Below are 19,761 nucleotides of genomic sequence, written 5' to 3'. Positions count from 1 at the left end.
TGCTAAGATCCATCTGACATTAGCTATAATATCTCTAGTACCATGACCTCTTCTAAATCCAGCCTGCACATCTGGCAGTTCTCTGTTGACATATTGTTCCAAACGTTTTTGGATAATTTTCAGCAGAATCTTGCTTGCATGTGATATCAATGATATTGTTCGATAATTTCCACACTCTGTTGGGTCACCTATTAGTTATATTAATATTATTCAATAATATCCACATTCTTTTTGATCACGTATATGGGGGAAAGAAGGGCAGTTTCCTCTCCTGTGGTATAGAGTCTTTAAAAACATGTTGGTAAATATCTCTGAGTCAGTTCCAATTGAATAGCAGCTAATGAATAAGGTGAGCTTAGCATTATGCAAGTGTGTGAGTTTCACTGGAATGTGTGAAAGAATGGAAAATTCAGAAGTTGAGACAGTGTGTATAGAGTAACATTTATAGAACTGTTCCAGAGAAGGATATTTGATAAATGGAGGCCATAAATAACAGTAATATAGGCTCAAAGAAGTTTTGAATGTGCTCAGTTTTTAAACGTGGATGACAGTTGTGCTAGCTATCGGCAGAGCTCTGGTGGCTGGTGGATAAGGAATTATGCTGCCAATTGAGAGGCTCATGGTTCTTACCCACCAATTGCTTCATGAAAGAAGATGGGCAATGTCCCCCAGCAATTTATAACCTCTGAAAACCTGCTGGGGACTCAATTATGAATCATTACTGTCTTAACAGCCAATAACAAAACAATAATAAACTGACAGAAAAGTCTGTAGACTAATAGGAAGAGTTTGATAATGTTAACAAAGAAAGCAATAACTGGAATTCAGGCCTTTTTGAAAAAAAACAAAACAAAACAAAACAAAAAAAAACAAAATCCAAAACCCAAAAACCTTGCACCACCACCAAACACCACCCCATCCCCCACCCGCCCAAGTCTTTAATATGATAGATGCTTCTCATAAGTTTAGAGGTGGCTAAAGGGAAAGTGAGAGAGGTCCTTTTTGAATACTTCGTTTTCCCCTCAGTGTTGTGTGAAGAAAGGTCAGTCTATGAAAGTAAGGTATGGTAAAAAGGCAAAAGTCTTGAATATTTAGGATTCAAAATGGAGACACACACCTACTAGATTTTCAATGCCTATTTGAGTTGAGTGATTATAAATTTATAATAAAACAAATCTACTAAAATGCATGGTTTTCTCCTGTGATGTTCAGCTGTGTGACTTCAGGGTAGGAGAAGACAAACACTTGAATTCAAGCACAGTTGGTTTTTTGCCAACGTGTATAATTGAAGAGACAGAACTGAAAAGGAGAAGTGGCTAGTTGCCAGGAATTGATTAAGATGAACTATGAAATCTAAGGAAAGTGAAGACAGGAAGGATCTAATAGACAAATGCCTTCCATTAAGAATAAGAACTGTAAACCATATATTAGCACCATATGTATGATTTTTAACAGCAAATAAAAGAACTCCATGCTTCTAAACATATGAGGACGTTAACTGATGTTCTTCAATTTCTTTTATGCCCATTAATGTGAGAAGAGTCAAGGGAATTTTATAAATCTAGAATATGTTGGAAAGTGCCCACTGGTCCCACGTACATTGATAGGCAGTCATCTATTTCATTTTCCCCCCCAATATTCAACATTTTATCTTGTCAAAGCCTTACTGGTCATCTCAAGGCTAATCTCTTTGCTGCATCTAAGTCATTTTGCTCATGGGCATATTAATGAACCTAATTAGTGTCCTCATTGCACGTTCTCATCTTCTCATTTGAGTGCTACATAAAATCAAAATATTAGACATCACAACTTTAGAAACCCCTGAACTCCTTTACTTCCCTGATTTAGAGACCTGTTAAGCTTTTTTTAGGGACAAAGAGCTGTAGTTTCAAATTTTCTCCTGATTTTCATGTTTTTTCTTTGGTATCGTGTGGAGAGAGTTGTGCGGCTTACTCAAAGGTGGTATCTCTCTGGGGGTTTAAATCTGCTAGGAGCTCTGAGGGAGAAAGATTGACATCCCCCATTTATGAGATTTACAGCTTTCAAAGTGCATTGGAAGATCAGCTGTGGGTTAGTTCCAAATATACAGCAATGAGTTTGCTTTTCATTCAAGCGTTTTCTTTCTTCTAATTAACTTATATGCAATTTCTTGACTTCTGTTGTAAAGTTGAAGAAAAAAATCATCTCCCTAGATGTTTTGTGTTACTTTTCTGGACCTTGCTCTCTAACTAATGTTCCTTGAATATGTGTCAAAATCTCCCTGTGTGTCAAATTTTTTTTTAAAATAGACTTTCTTTGTATTATGTAATTTTCTGTACATACAGTCACCAAGGAGGCATTAATATTAACAGAGAACTAATAAGGGTCAGACAGAATTCGTATCACATTCTTTTTTATATATAAACCAGTAATGTCTCAACTGAATTGCATTTTATTCTCAACTAGTCACCAGTACCAAGTAGTGAGTAAGAACAAGGGTAAAGGGGGTAGACTTCCCCGACGTGGCCTCCAGCCAGGGACACTCAGAAAAAGCATTTCACAACTTCTGTTTTACCAATAGATTCATTTTATGTCTCAGTAATATTTCTGGCTAGTAGCAGAAGTGAGAGGTGGAGATATTTTAGTACTCCAGAACACCCCTCTACACTATTACATTCACACTACTTCACTGACAGGCATAGGGCCCTGTCAGTTTCTTCTGGAACACAGAACAAATGATATCTGATGATATGCCTGCATGTTGAGGCGCTGAGGGTGTGATCTATAATTAATAACTAAAAGATGTATGAAAACAAAACTGATGTGAGAATATGCTATTCTGCATAATTAAAAAGGCCAAATGAACAAACAAGCTAAAAACCTTTCATAGGCTTGCAGTTTCTTTTGAATGAATGTTTTCTGCATTTTAGCTACACTTGGCAGTTCTCTATAAAATGTAATGATTTTGCAAGTACTGATGAAGTAGACCGAAGGACTTTAAATTCCTTTAAAATCTTATGTTTTTTAATCTAAAGAGATATCTAGAGCCTTCTATTAGCAAGCAAGCTATTTATTAAGATAAATTTAGGATTATCACACATTTAAAAACTTGGAATCAGAGTGGCTGACTTCTCAAATAATGTTATATATATTAAAATAGTTTTGTGGTTTTATTCCTGAATGCTACTTTCTGTTATGTTTTGGCCAGAAATCTCATACTTTAAAAGTGTTATTATGATATTATACTAGATTTCCTTCTGGTGATATAGTTTTTTTAATTATTATTTAGACTTCTTTCTTCTCTGATTCCTATTTATTATGATTAAAATGTGAAAGTTACTTGGTTCTATATCATACTTTCTCCATGCTTTTATAAACTATTTTTACTTATTTTCATTATTTATGGCTTGCTTGGAAGTGGGGTGTGCCAATACAGGAGAGGAAGACCCTGGATGAGATGTATTGACAGTGATTGTGGCAATGGGGGCAGGTGAGAATATAAAGGTTAGAGAAGGTGAGGACATAGAGAAGGTTCAGGATAGGACAAGGTCAGAACCATTGTTCATTGGGTTGTTATGAGTCATAGTAGCCTGATAACACAAAACAATAACAACAGTGTTTGCATATTAACCAGAAGGATGCATTAGTCTATATTCCAGTTTTTTTGCATTTTCCTTGGCCATCTGTCACTGTTTTAGTCTCCTTGCTACTCTTTCTCAAGGTCAGGGATTGTAGAAATAGCCTCTGAAGTGCACAAGCTAGGCTTCAAATAGATTTTATCCCACTCTGGGGTGACATTGCTGTGATCTGGCAGAATTTAACCTGTTTTGTTGTTGCTCGTAGATCCAATATTATCACTCTCTAATAATGGCCACACTTGGAAATATTTAAGCTTGGAACTTATACTATCACTCTTAAAGATAAAAAAATTTTGCATAATAATTGACTGCTGTTGTTACCACTCTGCACACCCTGTCTATGAAGCAACCTTCACTCCATGCATTTCTTTCCAGCTCCTCTATTTTTCACACTCCCCAGCAGGGCCCCTGTGCTGTGCAGTGTGTGTCTACTCAATCCTCTCGTTTGCCTCATGTTTCTCAGTGTACATCACCTAATAAAATAAACTAAAATCTGGTGTAGGGAGCTCTGCTACCCAGAAGGCTGTGCATCGCAGATGCTTTGAATCCACTCATCAGTGGATATTGATGGGCATTTTCCCCCATTTCTGTGTACAGCCTACAAAGCAAGTGGAGTGTCACTGATTTGGAGCAACTGATAAAGTCAGCCACTAGGAAGTATAGTGGGAATTAAAGGATGCTCAGAAATCAAGAAATTTATGCTCATAGTAGAGAAGCTGAAGGTTCATTGCTACTGTAAGTGTGAATACTAGTCAATCCTTAATGTTACCATCACAGGAAATAATTTTTAATATTATCCTAATAATCTTGTGTTACTCAAAGGATTCACCGTCATGGGACAAGTAACCAGGCACTGAAGATAGGAATATATTCATGCTTATTGCCTGAGAGGATGGAAAAAGAACAGTGTTTTTTCTCTTCTGTTTCAATTGTGGGAGGCTGAGTCCTTGCTTATCAACAGGATTCCATAGTGAATTATTGCCCTGATATAAAACTAGTGTTTAAATTTTAGAAAGCCAAATAATGACAAATGTCTTGTACACATTTTTTGAAGGACAATTATTTTTGATAGAAAAGTATTTCCAATTTCTGTTTCAGTTTCTTGTCTCATAGACAGAAAAATCAATGTCTGAATTTACCTAACATTTCTCAGATTAATGTTACAAGTGGACAGTGTCCTACCCCTGATGTCACAGTGGCACACACGTGTGTCCCCTGCCTCGTTGTAGGAAATATTATTGGTGATCTACTCAGAAAATAGTCTCCTTTACTTAATCCTTACTGGAATTTTTATTTTGTTCAACTTTTCCCCTTCTTCTGTATAATCTTTTACCCCAGGGACTGGATCTTGCTTTGTGTAAGCCCAAAGCAGTACTCCCTAGGGAAACAGTAGCATGTTTTGGCTGGATTTATTAAGTGATGTTCATAAAATATCATACAGTGCTGACAAGTGAGAATCATGGCGAGATTGCCACAGGATTTGAGAGAAAAGTCTTTTGAATCTTATAAAAGAGATTGGCAGGAAGAAATTCACTCTCTGACTCTGTATAATGTTCTGTCTGAGAGACAAGCTTGGGTATAGCTGCAACCATCTAGCCACTAACCTGAGGATGAATGAAAACATAAAGATGTTGTAAAAGAAATCTCACAGAAAAGGGGAGATATTTCTCTTGGATATATGTTAATTAAAGGAAAGAATAGATTTTTTATCATTTTAAAAATCACCCTAGGATAGATTTTTTTTGTTACTTGCAGCTAAATACACTGAAAACAATTCACATATATTTGAATTATATTGATATGTTCCTCTATATCCTGAGGAATAGACCACTCATGAAGTTAGCCTCTGCTGAAGGACTCATTAATAGGAGAGTAAGTATTCTATAACAATTTCTGGATAAGTCTTAAAAGATAATAGTGTTCACTCCCTCAGCTCACCATTTTTACTTTTCTTCTTTCTTTTATTAGTCCCGTTGGCTTTTATACATGAAATGTTATGAACCATATCGCTTGTTAGCAAAGAAAGTAAAACAAGAATAGTCTTATATCCAATAGTTCACAGTTTTTTAATATCATAAAGAATTTCGTATATCAGTGAAAGTTATTATAAATATGCACTAAAATGAATTCTACTCTAAGTTGATATCTATGTATAATATTTTTATGGACTCCGATAGGTATATTAAATATTTTTTAACCTCATTGTCAGTTATTAGCACAAAATGTATTGACTAAGAACAGTCATAAATCATACGTATGTTGAACAGCTAGCATTTTATATCACATTGAAAATGTGTGTGCTGTTTGAACAGAGATGACACGAATAGGAGACTCTGGTGGCATTAACCTTAGGAAGTTTCACTGCTAATCCAGAGACCCCCAGCAGCTTCAAGGGTTAAAGATGAACTGTCTACTCCATTGCAATGTGTAGCTTCAGCAACCCAATGGACGGTCAGCTATGAGGAGGTTCTGATTCCATGGCAATGAGAGTGAGTGAATTGGGGGGGGGGAATTAACCAGGCCTTTACACAATGAAGAGAAGTCTTGAACAGGTGTTTTACACAATGAAGAGGTGCTGCAGTAGTTAAGTACTTGGCTGCTAATCAAGAGGTCAGTAATTTGAACCCATCAGCTTGCCCATCAAACAGTTAATTGTTGCAGACCGAGGGTAAAGTATTTTTATAATTATTAATAAAAGAAAACTGGCCAGGAATGAGATAGAGCAGAGAGCCTGAAAAACTAGGAGCCAGCAGTTCTCGACTGAAGACCTCAAGCCAAGCCTCTCTGTATCTTTATTGAAAATTATCTGGAAGTAAATCACAAAGAGAATTCAATGCAAATGAAGCCAAGCTCTTTCTATTGAAAACCTTCCTCTTGACTCAGGAGGGAAGCGTTAGCAAATGCAAGAATCTGGCAAACCCTTAAGGATTGCCTTAGGGCTTCAGGGTGAACTTTAGCCTGAACTGTGCCTCCCACACATCCTGAAATAGCATTCAGTATATTACAAATATTTTGTATTGGCTTCCCATAGTTAATGACAGTCAGAGCTTGTATTTGGATGAAGGCACCCAGGCCCCTTCATGCATTTTAACTATATTAATATATATGTTATTTCTTCCCATAGGTATATACATAAGGATATATTTTTGTTAAATACCCTTTTTATTTCTTTCTAAGGTATGTCATACACATATCCCAGGGTTCTTTTTAGTGTCAGAGTGAAAACATTATACTACTTTATATAGTAATGTTCTCTCTATTGCTGTTTATTTCGTATCTAAATTATAAACATAGATTTTTTTTTTTAAAAATTTCAGGTTCAAATCCAGTAATTTTCATTGATAGATTTAATAGGAATTTAAAGTCTTCTTCTTAATTGTTAATATACCAGATGTTTAACTTATTCTTCCATGTGGTTGTTGGATCAAGGCTTTTCCATCCTCAGTCACAAAGACTTATTCAAATCAGTCTCTTACCTGCATTTGTTCTTAGTTTAACTTTTTGTCCATCACCATTCATCACAAAAAATGGTATCTGAAACTTGCTAAATGCTTCATACATTTTATGGAAATGAAAGAATAAATTAATCATATATTTATTAATAAGCTAGTTTACTATCATATAAGTTTCTTTATAGTTCTACATAAACAAAACAGCAGTTCTTGAGTACAAGATATTCATTTCTTTGTGTAAAAGGACTAGAATAACTAAAGAAAAATGTGTTTTGGGGGAAAACAGTCATTGCATGTAGAATTATGATGGCTTCTGAATATTGAGACTGCTAGGGTTCTAAGCAAACATGTTATCTTTGTCCTGAATGCCAACCGGGGAATATTGGGACCTATTTCTTAAACTTAGATAATTTCCATTTCATTCTAGTTTGAAACATAGATTTGAGCCTTAATCTGAATTGTTGTTGCTGTTAAGTGCTGTCGAGTCATAGGCAACTCATAGCAACCCTATGAACAGAAGACTTGAACACTTGCATAACTTTCATCATTTCTCCAGGTTCATAGGGTCTTTGGAGACAAGCTATTTTGGAAGTGGATGCCACTTCTGCTTCCTAGCTTGTTGTGTTTGTGGTTTTTTTTTGTTTTTGTTTTTTTTGTTTTTTTTACACCACAGGTCTCATATATTTATTGAAAATTCCTAGCTTGTTTTAATTGGGGAACTCCACCAAACACTGTCCACCATGGGTAACCATTATCACATTTGACACATTAGTGTTTAGCATCACAGCAACCATGAGGTACCTACCACTGGACAGCAAATTGACAGACCAGTGCTATACCACTTAGAAGAATGTTTGACCAAAACCAATTAAAACCAGGCCAGAGGGCCACAGATTAGGAAAGAAATAAAGATTTGAAGCTAATGATCAAAACTGAACTAAGAGCCAGCTTATATTGAATTGGACAGCCTAGAGTTTTTATGACCTTCCAAGGAAGAGCCTCTGGTTATATATTGACTCTTTCAAGGCCTTTTCACTCTTCCTTTGCTACTCTATTTGTGTTATCTTGGCAGTGGTTTCCTAATTTTCAATGTTCTTAAACTTACTCAAGTCCATAATAAAGAATGCTTTGAAAAAAATTCTGACAGCCAAATTTGAAATAACTTAGTTAAATCCTGCTCTCAATATTCAAATAGAAACTGTCTTTGATGTGCTGTCCAAAGCTATAATTCCAATTCTGATTGGTTAATCAAGGGTACATTTTTTCCAGTAAAGTTATTCGTAACTACCTTTTGATGACAATTATTTGTGGTTGCTAAGTCTGTTTTGGACATTGTTTCTCTCAGCTTCTGATTAAGTGGGGGTTGTCATTTGTTGTGCTGTGAGTTGCCAACAAAAGCCAAATCTGTCACAGGTGCTACAATTTGTATTTCATAAAATTTGCTTCCCCAACTTTAATTATTCCCAAAGTATCTCCTTCTACATAAAGTCTTGAATGGAGTCAGCATTTTTTCCCCTGTTTCAGTACTATGATGCAAATGAAGATTTTTTTTTGTCTATTACCTACATGTTATAATGGTGTAGAGAGAGAAAATTTAAAATGAAAAGAGTAGACTTTGCTTTACACTATAACATATTTTCTTTTAATTTCTTTGTTTTGAAATCAGAAAAATTTAACTCTCACTGTTGTTATTGTGCCCCGTCAAATCAGGGCTGACTCATAGCTGACCCTCCACTGGGTTTTCAGAGGTAGTAACTTGTGCAGGAAGAAATTGCCCATGCTTCATTACCTAAAGGACACATTTATAGTGACAATACCCATGCCGCTTAGAAAAAAGCAAGGGCTGGAAACAGAAAGGTGTACAGACTTAATTAATGATTGGGAAGCCCTAAGCCCAGAAATACTAAATACATTTAGGCATTATTTATAACTGAATAATACTGTGTTTTTAAAATTAAAAAATATCTCTGGGAAAGGGGGTAGGGAGGGGGAAAGAAGAAAATGTGCCACAGTGAATGAATGAAATTCCAACATTTCTGTAAACTTTCATTAAAATCACAATGAAAATAAAAACAAACTTCCTTCAAAAATGTTCATAAATATCTGTATTCATTAATTTTGTATAGACATACTGTCCATAACAGAGACACTAAGAGAAGTCCTGAAGACAGTCATCATTCTTTTGCCAAGCACTTTCTCTTAAACATTTTGCTTCCTATGGCTAAATAAAAGGCATGGGGACACTCAGTAGCTGAATACTAGAGAAACAAACCAAAAAGCCAAAAAAACCCCCATATATAACTAAACTTGTTAATAAAGCACACTTGTTCTTTACTGTATTATCATTCTTGATATATAACTTTTTATATAGCCAACAAAGTAATTAATTTTGACATATAACAGTATGAATGTTTTGTAGTTTGGAGTGTTTTGTTTTAATTTTATAAAAAAATGTTTCTTATTTTAATATACCTCTTTATATAAGTCTCACAAGGAATTTCCTCTAGATATTTTGCTGGGAGCGTTAGTTTTTCTTCCAGATATGCTGACATGACTTTACAAAGTAGGGGAAAGTTTTTAGAAATCTTTAGAAAGCCTTTAGAAATTCATAAACTTTGCGAAATAATTTAATGGCTTGTTTGATGACTTCATTAGGACATAAGCTATAGGTAAAATGTTTTGGAATATCTTAAAAAATCAGATTCTTAATGTTTGTGAGGCATTCTCCTTTTACCAATGCAATTCAGACAAATAGAATTGGTTAAATAAATTGAGAAATGAGGGTATTTACAGGTAATTGCTTAGCTTTTGAATTGTAATTGCAACTTTATGTATCCTTTGTAGGATTATTTAACCATTCATAAATATGGTAATGCAGCCAGAAAAGATCTCTGGAATACACTATCAGAGGTAAAGTATAGAAAGCGTGGGTATCAAAACCTCTACTTGAATGTTTGAATTGGGTTTTTAAATTATTTATGACTTTGTGGATACTAACAGTTTGTTTTCACTTTGTGGTTTTCTCCCTTTTCCATATTACTTATTTGCTTAATTTTTTATGTATTATCAAGATATTGTGTTCATATTTATTTAAGCTACAAACTGTAGTAAAAGATACTTTGCCTACATTAAGAGTAATAATACTCCTGAAATATAATTTTAATATGTTAAATCAGATACTCATGGTAAAGCAAGAAACACTGGAAATTTTAAAGATTTTTTTTCTATGAATGAAAAATACTTAAAGGTGCCTACAAGACACACTAGGCATACTTAATGATGCTGTGAGTACTTAGTTTAGCAGTAAAATCTTTTTTATACTCTATTATGGAAAAACTTTTAATGCTAATAAAACTTTAATTTCTCTTTATATATATATGAAGCTAAACATAAGGTGAGAAGATTAATTTTACTAGCACATCATATTAGCTTCACTGATTTCAAGCATTTTATATTTAAGCAAATTGTAAAGGTAAAAATAAAATGGTTTAATAATAATTATGTTTAGAATTCATGGTTATAATACTAATTTATACACTTTTGGTTATAAAGGCTTTAAAGAGGAATGGAAAATATGTAAATATACAAGAAGTGATGGATCAGTGGACCCTCCAGATGGGTTATCCTGTTATCACAATCTTGGGAAATACAACAGCAGAAAATAGGATAATAATTACCCAGCAACATTTCATTTATGATATTAGTGGTAAAACCAAAGCACTTGAACTTCGAAATCACAGGTACAACTAATTCTCTTTTGCACGTGAAAACATCCACTTTTAGTCTTGTTTTTATGATATCAGCAAATGTAATATATGTCATTTATTTATTTACATAGTATTTTTATTTTGATTCCCTTTTTTAATATGTAAAATATTTTAGCTCTCAAGTAGACAGTGCACTAAAGTAACTGAAGGCAGAGTTTTAAGTTATTGTGATGATTTTAAAATTTGAGGTGTGATTTAAGAAAATTTTATATTGTTTGTGGAATTAAAGTCAAGAAATGTAAGTGTTGAAATACAGTGAATAAAACTGAACATCCCAAAATACATTTTTTAAAAGAGAATGGAAATTAACGGAAAAATAAATTAAGGAGAGGGAATGATTTAAAAAGCCCTCAAAATAAGCATATTAAGATGACCTTATAATCAATGCTGGTGGTAACCAAATATATTCTGCTTCATTAAATTCAGAGGCTTACAACAATTACATGGACAACATTCCTACTTTTTATTTGTTCTTTAACTTTTGTTAAAGTTAGAAATCTCTTTTATTTAATTCCTGCTATTTCATCATGTAGCAGTTCTTTCTTCTTTTTCTACTTCAGATTTTCTGCCTGAGTCAAGGAGAGAGAGTAGAATGTAAATTAGCCAGTTTCCTGATAAGAAGGCAATGGGAGTGATAGGGAGGGAATATAAAATTGAAAGTAATAAAAAAATTGAGATGTTTGCGTTAAGTTACTCGTGTTGCTTCCTAATAACACAGAATATTAGGTTTCTGATTTTATAATGCATCAACAATATAAAGGGTCTGAGATACATATTAAATTTACTTTGCTGTCAGTTTGGAAGCAGGAGTGGCATCTACATCCTAAACAACATGCCTGTGGAAATTCTATGACTTTAGAAAAATGAAATAGTTATAGAAAGACTTCAAGCCTTTTGTTTTTAGAGTTGTTATAAGTTATGCTTGACATTGACAGCAGTCAACAACAATATTTCTTATATAAATTTTAAAAAAAAGCTAGCTCCATTCTGTGAACAGAAATGATTGAGAGATTCCTAGGTGTCTTTTGGTGACTAAATGTAGACTCCAGTTAAGGAAACGTGAAATCATGTATCCTTTTCTTGTGATAGATAGCAAAATGGATATATGAAGAGACCTTGGTGCTTCAACCATTAAGCATTGGGTTGCTTTATGAAAGGTTGAGGTTTGAATTCACCTGGCCACTCCATACAAAAAAGACCCAAAGATCTGGTTCCATAAAGAAATTTTCTTTTAGCCTCGAAAGCCCTTTAGGGAAATTTAACTCTGTCAGATGGGGTTCTTGTGTGCCAAAAACCATGCACTAGTGACTAACTTAGATACAAGCACAGACCCAGGTATTCACATAGGCATAGGTGTAAGCAGAGATAGACCTTCAGGAAGGTACCCTTTATAATTGAACTTTTTTAGCACATAGAATACTGACTGTATTTCCCTTCCACACTGTCAGGACCTGAGTCTGTCATTGAGTCCTCCCGAACCTAGATTCCCCACAGCTGCCAAATGCTACTTCTGATCTTCTACCATCTGCCCCAGGCTAAACATGCTTAGGCATCATCTCTGGCCCTGCCAGGAAGTACATTAAAACTATTTGACTGTGGCAAAGTTAGATTCAAGCCATGCTTTTGAGAATGATCAGTCTGACACAAGCCTCACTGATGCAGAAAAACATAAAGGACACGCAGATGACAGAACAAATATTGAACAAAAATACTCTGTCAACTTGTAACATGCATCAGCCAGGAGTCTCCCAACACTCTCGAAGGAGAATTGCTCTCAGGCTTTGTATGCCTCTGTAACAAAGAGCATGTTTTCCCTGAAGTTATAAAATCATGTGGACTGTGTGAAACCTGTGAACTTCGTGTATAAAATAATGACTAAGATAAAAGGATTCCTAGCGGTGCCGTCATTACGTGCTCAGCAGTTAAACAAAAGGTCAGCAGTTTAAACCCACCAATCCTTCCACAGGAGCAAGATGTGGCCATCTGCTTCTTGTAACGATGACAGATTTGCATACACCATCAGACATTTCTACTCTATCCTAAAATACATGGCATTTTGTTGTTGTTGTTGTTATGTGCCTTTGAGTTGCCTCTGACTCATCGTGATCCTAAACACAGTAGTTCAGAACCCTGTCCTAACCTGAGCCAATCTCCATGCCTCCAACACACATGTCCCCATTACCAAGTCACTGTGTCAATCCATCTCATCTAGAGTCTTCCTCTCCTACATTGCCCTTCCACCCTTCCAAGCACAATGTCCTTCTCCAAGGACTGTTCCCTCCTGGCAACATGTGCCTCAGGAGAGTAACTTCACCCTCTCTAAGATAGACCTATTTGTTTTCTTTGGAGTTTGTAGTATGTTCAATACTCTTCTCCAGAACCACAACTCATCGGCATCAATCTTCTTCCATAATCTTGATTCATTTCCCAGATCTCTGCAGCATAGCAAGTAATTATGAAGACCAGGGCACTGATCAGGCATACCTTAGTCACTAGACTGATATCTTTGCTTTTCAACACTCTGGAGATGTCCCTGGCAGCATACTTTCCCAATCCAGTGTGTCTTTTGATTTCCCAGTTGCTGGGTCAGGAGTGTTGATTGTGGACTGAAGAGCAGAAATTGTTAACAATCTCAGTCTCTTCTCCATCCATCATGGTGTTATCAATTGATCAAGTATATGAAAATCTTTGTTTTCTTAAAGTTGAGATTAAATCCATATTAAACACTGCAGCCCTTGACCTTCTGAAGCAAATGTCTCAGGTCCTCCTCAGTTTGAGTGAGCAAGATTGACATCTGCATAATGCAAGTTGTTAATAACTCTTCCTCCAATTCTGATGTCACATTCCTCCTTTTAAAGACCACCCTCCCAAATGATCAGTTCTATATATAGATTGAAAAGGTATAGAGACCGGGTATATCACATACACACTTTTCTGATTTTGAACCATTCAGTGTTTCCTTGGTCTGTTCTGAGGACTGCTTCCTGGTCAAGTAAAGGTTTTGGATGAGTACAACCAAGTGTTCTGGTATTGTTATTGGTTGACTTTGCCATGTGAACAGGTGGGGATATGTGAATAAGGTGTTTTAACCTATCCACAAGAAGATAGATTAGTCTCAGTAATCAATAAGGAGGTTGACTAGTCTTACCATTAAATTGAGCAAATCCAGCAGCAGAATTTGAGAACCTCACTACAGCACAGGAGAGGAAGACCCTGGATGAGATGGATTGATACAGTGACTGTGGCCATTGTAGGTATGTTGGAATTAGTGAGACTGGCTCATGATAGGGCAGGATTCAGAGCTGCTGTACATAGTATTGCAGTGGATTGCAGGCGACTCAATTGCACATAACAACAACAACAACAACTCTGGGCCAGAGATTCTTGCACCAGTCAGACCAGAAGCTATAGGAGGAGCAGCCCTAGCAGCTGCAGCAGAGTCCCAAAGATCTGACATGAGACAAAACAGACCTGGAGACTGCTATCCCACAGAACCAGAGCTAGGAGCTTTTGCCCAAGTTTGTTAGACAACTAGGGGCAAGGTAAAGGAAGATACAATATGCAGGACCTAGAGCTTTGCAATGCTGGCCTAAAGCCATAAGGGTCAAGGCTGAGGCACCTGCTAGTACATTTTGGAAGCTGTATTGACTGGGTGTATTTTATGAGTAACCCAAATAAGCCTTTTGACTTTCCTAATATGATTCTGTGTGGTCTGTAAGCTATAATAGTGGATTTTAGACCCCTAAAATAACAGTAAGATTAGTGTTGAGATGAGTAGGAAGAGGTGTGGGAATGTGAGTGTGTTGGGACTTCCTGGGAATTGGTTGTGTATTGTTGATGAGGACAGGTCCCCATTGAGGTCAGATATAGCCATCCCCATTGCAACTCTTTTTATACACATTTATTGAAATATCTTAAAGATAACAGCTTTCAGTATCGATTTTTATTTAGAATGCATATTTTCACAAATGGACTAATAAAAATATGGAGAGAAGACTGGTGTTGTCGAGCATTTCATTTGCTTAAGTCTCTGATCACTGCCCCTGGTAGCAATATTCAAGAAATCAAATAATGACAGTGATTTGAAAAAAATCTATTGCAAAAGAATTATTTCAAGTGCTAAAGAGCAAGAATATAATATAACATTCCTCCTGATTCAGGACCCAAGCCAGGTTATTTGTAGTCGTTCTATGTACATGTGAAACTTGTACCATAAGAAAGAGTGGGAAGAGTGAAGATGGTAAAACTTGATCTTCCAATATTCTGAGCATGTTGTTAGGAGAGAACAGTCTTTGGAAAATGCCCTTTATCAAGATGGATTGACTTAGTGATTGCCACAGTGGGATCAAGCATATCAGAGATGTTGAAGATGGCACAAGACAGAGCAAGGTTTAGATTTGTTGTTCTTAAGGTCACTGTGAATCATAGTGAACTCAATAGCACTTTAGAACAACAGTTAATGTAGAGGAAAAAACATAAAATATCTGCTACAATTTGAATCCACAGGAAATTTGAGTTTATGTAGTGTTAATGAATTAGAGTAGTAAATAATGTCTCCTCATAAGCTATGGAACTTTTTGGTTCCTGTGCCACTGTGTGTTCTACATACCTTCTCTGAAGTAAATACATTTCTAGTTCTGAGCCTTGTTTTGAAAACATACACAAAGATAGAGTTTTTGGAGTTTTTTTTAAATTAAGTCTATATTAATGCATCATGTAAGTTTAGTATGATGATTTTTTAAAGCTTTCTTATGCAGTAAAAGTCTATGGTTCTTTTAAATTTCAACATAATCATTAAAATAAACAATGTTTTTAAAGTGTGAACTACTGTTAAAAAGAGGTAGTTTTAGGAACTATCAAAGGAAAAATATCATGAGGGGTCTTTGGAAATGCTTTTTGAGGTTTGTTTTCTTTTTTGATTTCTATTTGGTTGTGTTTGGTTTAAAATGAGATTATCCAAATTTAAAATTAACACAATTTAAATTCAGACTTCCCTTTTTCTCATGTCGCTGTAAATATAACCTACTGCAGACATTTTCTGACTCCAGCTCTTTGTATATTTCTTTATAATAGTAGCTTGCTCTTCCCCAGCTGCCCTTTGAAATCTGCTGTTCAGCACCTTAAATTCTTGATTTCTTCCCTTTTTTTGGCTACTTGGCACTCCAATGCAATATTCAGAGTCTCTTCTGAGATCCCTCTTGATCTTTTCTTCCTCCTCTATCTTGGTCATGACCTTTTGCATTCTTCATCAGTGGTATTCTTGATATCTCCCACAGCCCTGGTCTTTGCTTATTAATGTTCAAGGCCTCAAACCTGTTTTTGAGATAGTTTTGAAATTCACGTGGGATAGACTCAAGGTAAATTTTGATTCCTGTGCATTTGATTTCATTTTTCTTTAGCTTTAGTTTGAACTTGCATATGAGTAGTTGATGGTCTGTTCCACAGTCAGCACCTGGCCTAGTTTTTACAGGTGATATTGAGCTTCTCCATTGATTTTTTTCTCACAGATGTAATCAATCTGATGCTTATATATACCATTATGTGAAATCTGTGTGTACGTTCTGCATTTACAATTCTTATAAAAGGTATTTTTGTATGAGTAAATCATTGATTATACAGAATTATATCATTCTATCTCCAGTCTCATTTCTGTCACCAAGTCCATGTTTTCCTACTACTGATCTTTCTTCCCTGTTCCCAACATCCTGTCACCCATTATTATTAATTCATCTTGATTGCATGTTTGCTTGATTTCCGACTGCAAATGTTGGTAGAAATCTATATCCTCCTCTTTGCTCTAGCTGACTTAGATTTGTGTACAGTGTCCCTTTCAAGGCTCTTCATTCAACTGTGTTTCATATTTCTAACTTTTTTAATTGTAATCTTAGAACAACCTAATTACCATGCCATTATTGATTTAAAGCTGAATCTTAACAAAAATATCAATATGTATTATTTAGAAAGTTATGAAAAATGACTTATATGGCAAAGCAATATTCCAACAATAAAAACCAATGTAGAAGGTGCCATGGTGGAGTAATATGTAACCTTTTGGACTGCTAATTGATAGGTTGGCAGTTCAAAACCAATAGATGCTGAGAGGGAGAAAAATGAGCAGTTCCCTCCCACAAAGATTTATAGAATTTGAAACCTAAATGAGGGTAACTGAGTTGGACTCAACTTCATGGCAGTGGATTTAGTTTTGGATTTGATAACCTGTATTATCCAAATTGTCCTTATGAACATATTTAAGTTTTGGCGTTTACATAGATACATAGAGTGAACGTTAGAACAAAAGAAACATTTCTTTAGAACTTTTACAAAATACCTCATTATCTTTATACCGGTGTCTTATAACTTACTTCTACATGAATGTTGAAATAATTTCCACTTGAAAAGTGCCTTGTATTTATATAATGTTATCCAAAAATGATATACAGAGATTGATATGGATAACTTTAGTAGCTTTTACTGACTTTCAAATACCAAAAATATCTTAATTTTTACTTAGACAAAAAAGATACCAAGTATGTGAAAATTTCTAAATTGCATTTTATTAGAGCTAAAGAGTATTTCATTAATATATATTTATGTTGAAAGAATGAAAAATTTGTCTTTAAGTACTTTAATTGGTCTCTTTTATATATTGTGTGCTGATGATCCTGATTTGATATACAAATTCAGGTTGAGACAACTTACTACAGAAGTTGAATGCAATTCTTACAAATCTAGTTCATGAAGTTTTAATGTATGTCTTACCAGTAGATTGATTTGATCTTTTACTTATATTCAGTCTAGTTCCATTCAATCTAATTCAAAAGCAATTAATTGAATGGTTCTTATTTCTATGCTTTGCAAGTACACAAAGATGAACTTATGTTTTAATTTAAGAATTAGATGCAGAGTTAGGCACTGTTGCCTCTTAGCTTATTATTCCAATTAAGCAAAAGAGATTCATTATCTTTAGAGAAGAACAGCTGTTAAAGAAAGAAAGCAATTCTCTGTGCCTTCCTTGTAATAAATCTATCATCAAATATTTATGACACATTGTCAGTTGTACGTTAGGAGTTTGGAGGTATTTTTTAAAAGAACTTAAATTGTTCTTGTTCACTAACTTCTATTTGAACAATCAATACAGAGTTGGCCACAGTAAATTGTTTCTTTCCTGACCAATTATAGAGAGTTACAATATAACATGATGTGACCACATAGCTGGCACTCAAAGAATGTTACCTGATTAAACACATTGTATTTTAAAATTCAGAATCTTAAAGATAATAGCAGTTGTTAGCAAATAATTAATTTCCTGCTCTTTTCTGTTTGGACTTCTAACTTTTGCTGAATTTATGTCCCTTTCTTGTGAATAGGAGAAATGGAATAATAATATCACATTTTGCAAGATATTTTTAGGTAGATGACCTTAATTAGCCCAGCCATACAACCTTATTCTCAGTAGCCCAGACACTCTTCCAGTTATTGAGAGGAAACAGTGTCTCTGCTTTTATTACAAAACAAAGATAGTATGCCATACTGCATTGTTTTGTCTACTTCTGTTGTTCTGCTTATATTACAAAACAAAATGTGTTTTCCCATACTAAATGTTTTTGTCTACTGCTGTTGCTCATAATGTAATTATAGGTCAAAGTAATCAAGATGTATTTCAAGAATACACACAGCTAATCCTTATATAAACACACAGTCTAAGAACTGACTCATGGCTGACCCTTCAGCAGGTTTTCAAAGCCAGTAAAATGCGCGAGACTGCCCTTCTTTCTTTCATGGAGCAGCTGGTGGATTGGAATCATCTGTATTTCACACATTATAAAGAGTCAAGTGTTTGGAGATTTTGAACAGTCGCCATTGAGCACCTTGACCGTCACTTGTGTGCATCTGATAGCTTACAGTGACTAAGGATAACAGCAGAAGAATTGATGCCTTTGAATTATGGTAGAGTATGGTGGAGTAGAGAGCTGAATGTCCCCTGGACTGCCAAAAGTACAAACAGAAATATCCTGGTGAAAGTGCAGCTCCTTAAAGGCAGTAATGGTGACGTTTTGGCTCACGTTCTTTGGGCATGTTATTGAGAGGCCGTTCCTTAGAAAAGTACATCTTGTTTGGAAAGGCGAAGCGCCAGCTAAAGGAAGACCTTCGACAACTTGGGTTGACACAGTGGCTGTTAGGATCAAGTACATCAGAGCTTAGGATGTCACAGGATAAGACAGAGTTCAGCTCTGTCATTCATAGAGTCACTGTGAGTCATATTCGACCCAATGGCACTTAATTATTTGTGTGTGTACCATCAAATCTGGTACAGGAAGAGAGCATAGAGCACCTGGTGGATTTGAACCATGTAACTCTGGGATTGCAGTGCAGCTTCTTGCCACTAAGCCACCAGATCTCCCTACCAATGGCACTTAATAACAACCACCAAACATTGAATGTTGGTGAATACGTTGCAAGTCACTTGGAAATTCTATTTAAGAAAATAGCATTATTACCAACATGTAGATTTTGAAGCGCTTTGTTTTGCTTGGCTGAGTAACTTTAATTGTACCATATTAACCTTTAATAAAGATAATAGTAATATTTCTCAATATATTTAAGATATATAAATAAGAATAGTGTTGAACTATAAATGCATAAAACCACCAATATGCGTGTTATTCTAATATAGGAACAAATAGAAATTAATTCATTTAAGGCTTTTATCAATATGTGCTGTGGGTCAGATGCATAGTATTTAGCCATTTTTAATTGCTAGTGTTAATAAAGGTAGTTCTGGTACCTTAGTGGAAAGGAATTGGGCAGACAATATAAAGATGGGTTCAAATCCACATGTTGTTGTTGTTATGTGCCGTCGAGTCGTTTGCAACTCCTAGCGACCCTATGCACAACAGCCCTAAACCCTGCTCTATCCTGCGCCAA

The 19,761-nt window shown here is 35.2% G+C and overlaps 1 protein-coding gene across 1 annotated transcript in view; it reads left to right on the top strand.

Moving 5' to 3' along the window:
- Nucleotides 1–19,761, top strand: part of TRHDE (thyrotropin-releasing hormone degrading enzyme) — a 789,161-nt gene that overhangs the window by 585,378 nt on the left and 184,022 nt on the right. Inside the window, 2 exon segments of the mRNA XM_006882565.1 lie at nucleotides 9,914–9,979; nucleotides 10,622–10,809. Coding sequence (XP_006882627.1) covers nucleotides 9,914–9,979; nucleotides 10,622–10,809 — 254 coding nt within the window.

The sequence above is a fragment of the Elephantulus edwardii genome, unplaced genomic scaffold (genome assembly GCF_000299155.1).
Source record: "Elephantulus edwardii isolate Elephantulus edwardi_28Jun2011 unplaced genomic scaffold, EleEdw1.0 scaffold00021, whole genome shotgun sequence".
Classification (NCBI taxonomy): domain Eukaryota; kingdom Metazoa; phylum Chordata; class Mammalia; order Macroscelidea; family Macroscelididae; genus Elephantulus; species Elephantulus edwardii.
Note: the sequence above shows the minus strand (reverse complement) of the source record. Positions and strands in the feature narration are given on the sequence as shown.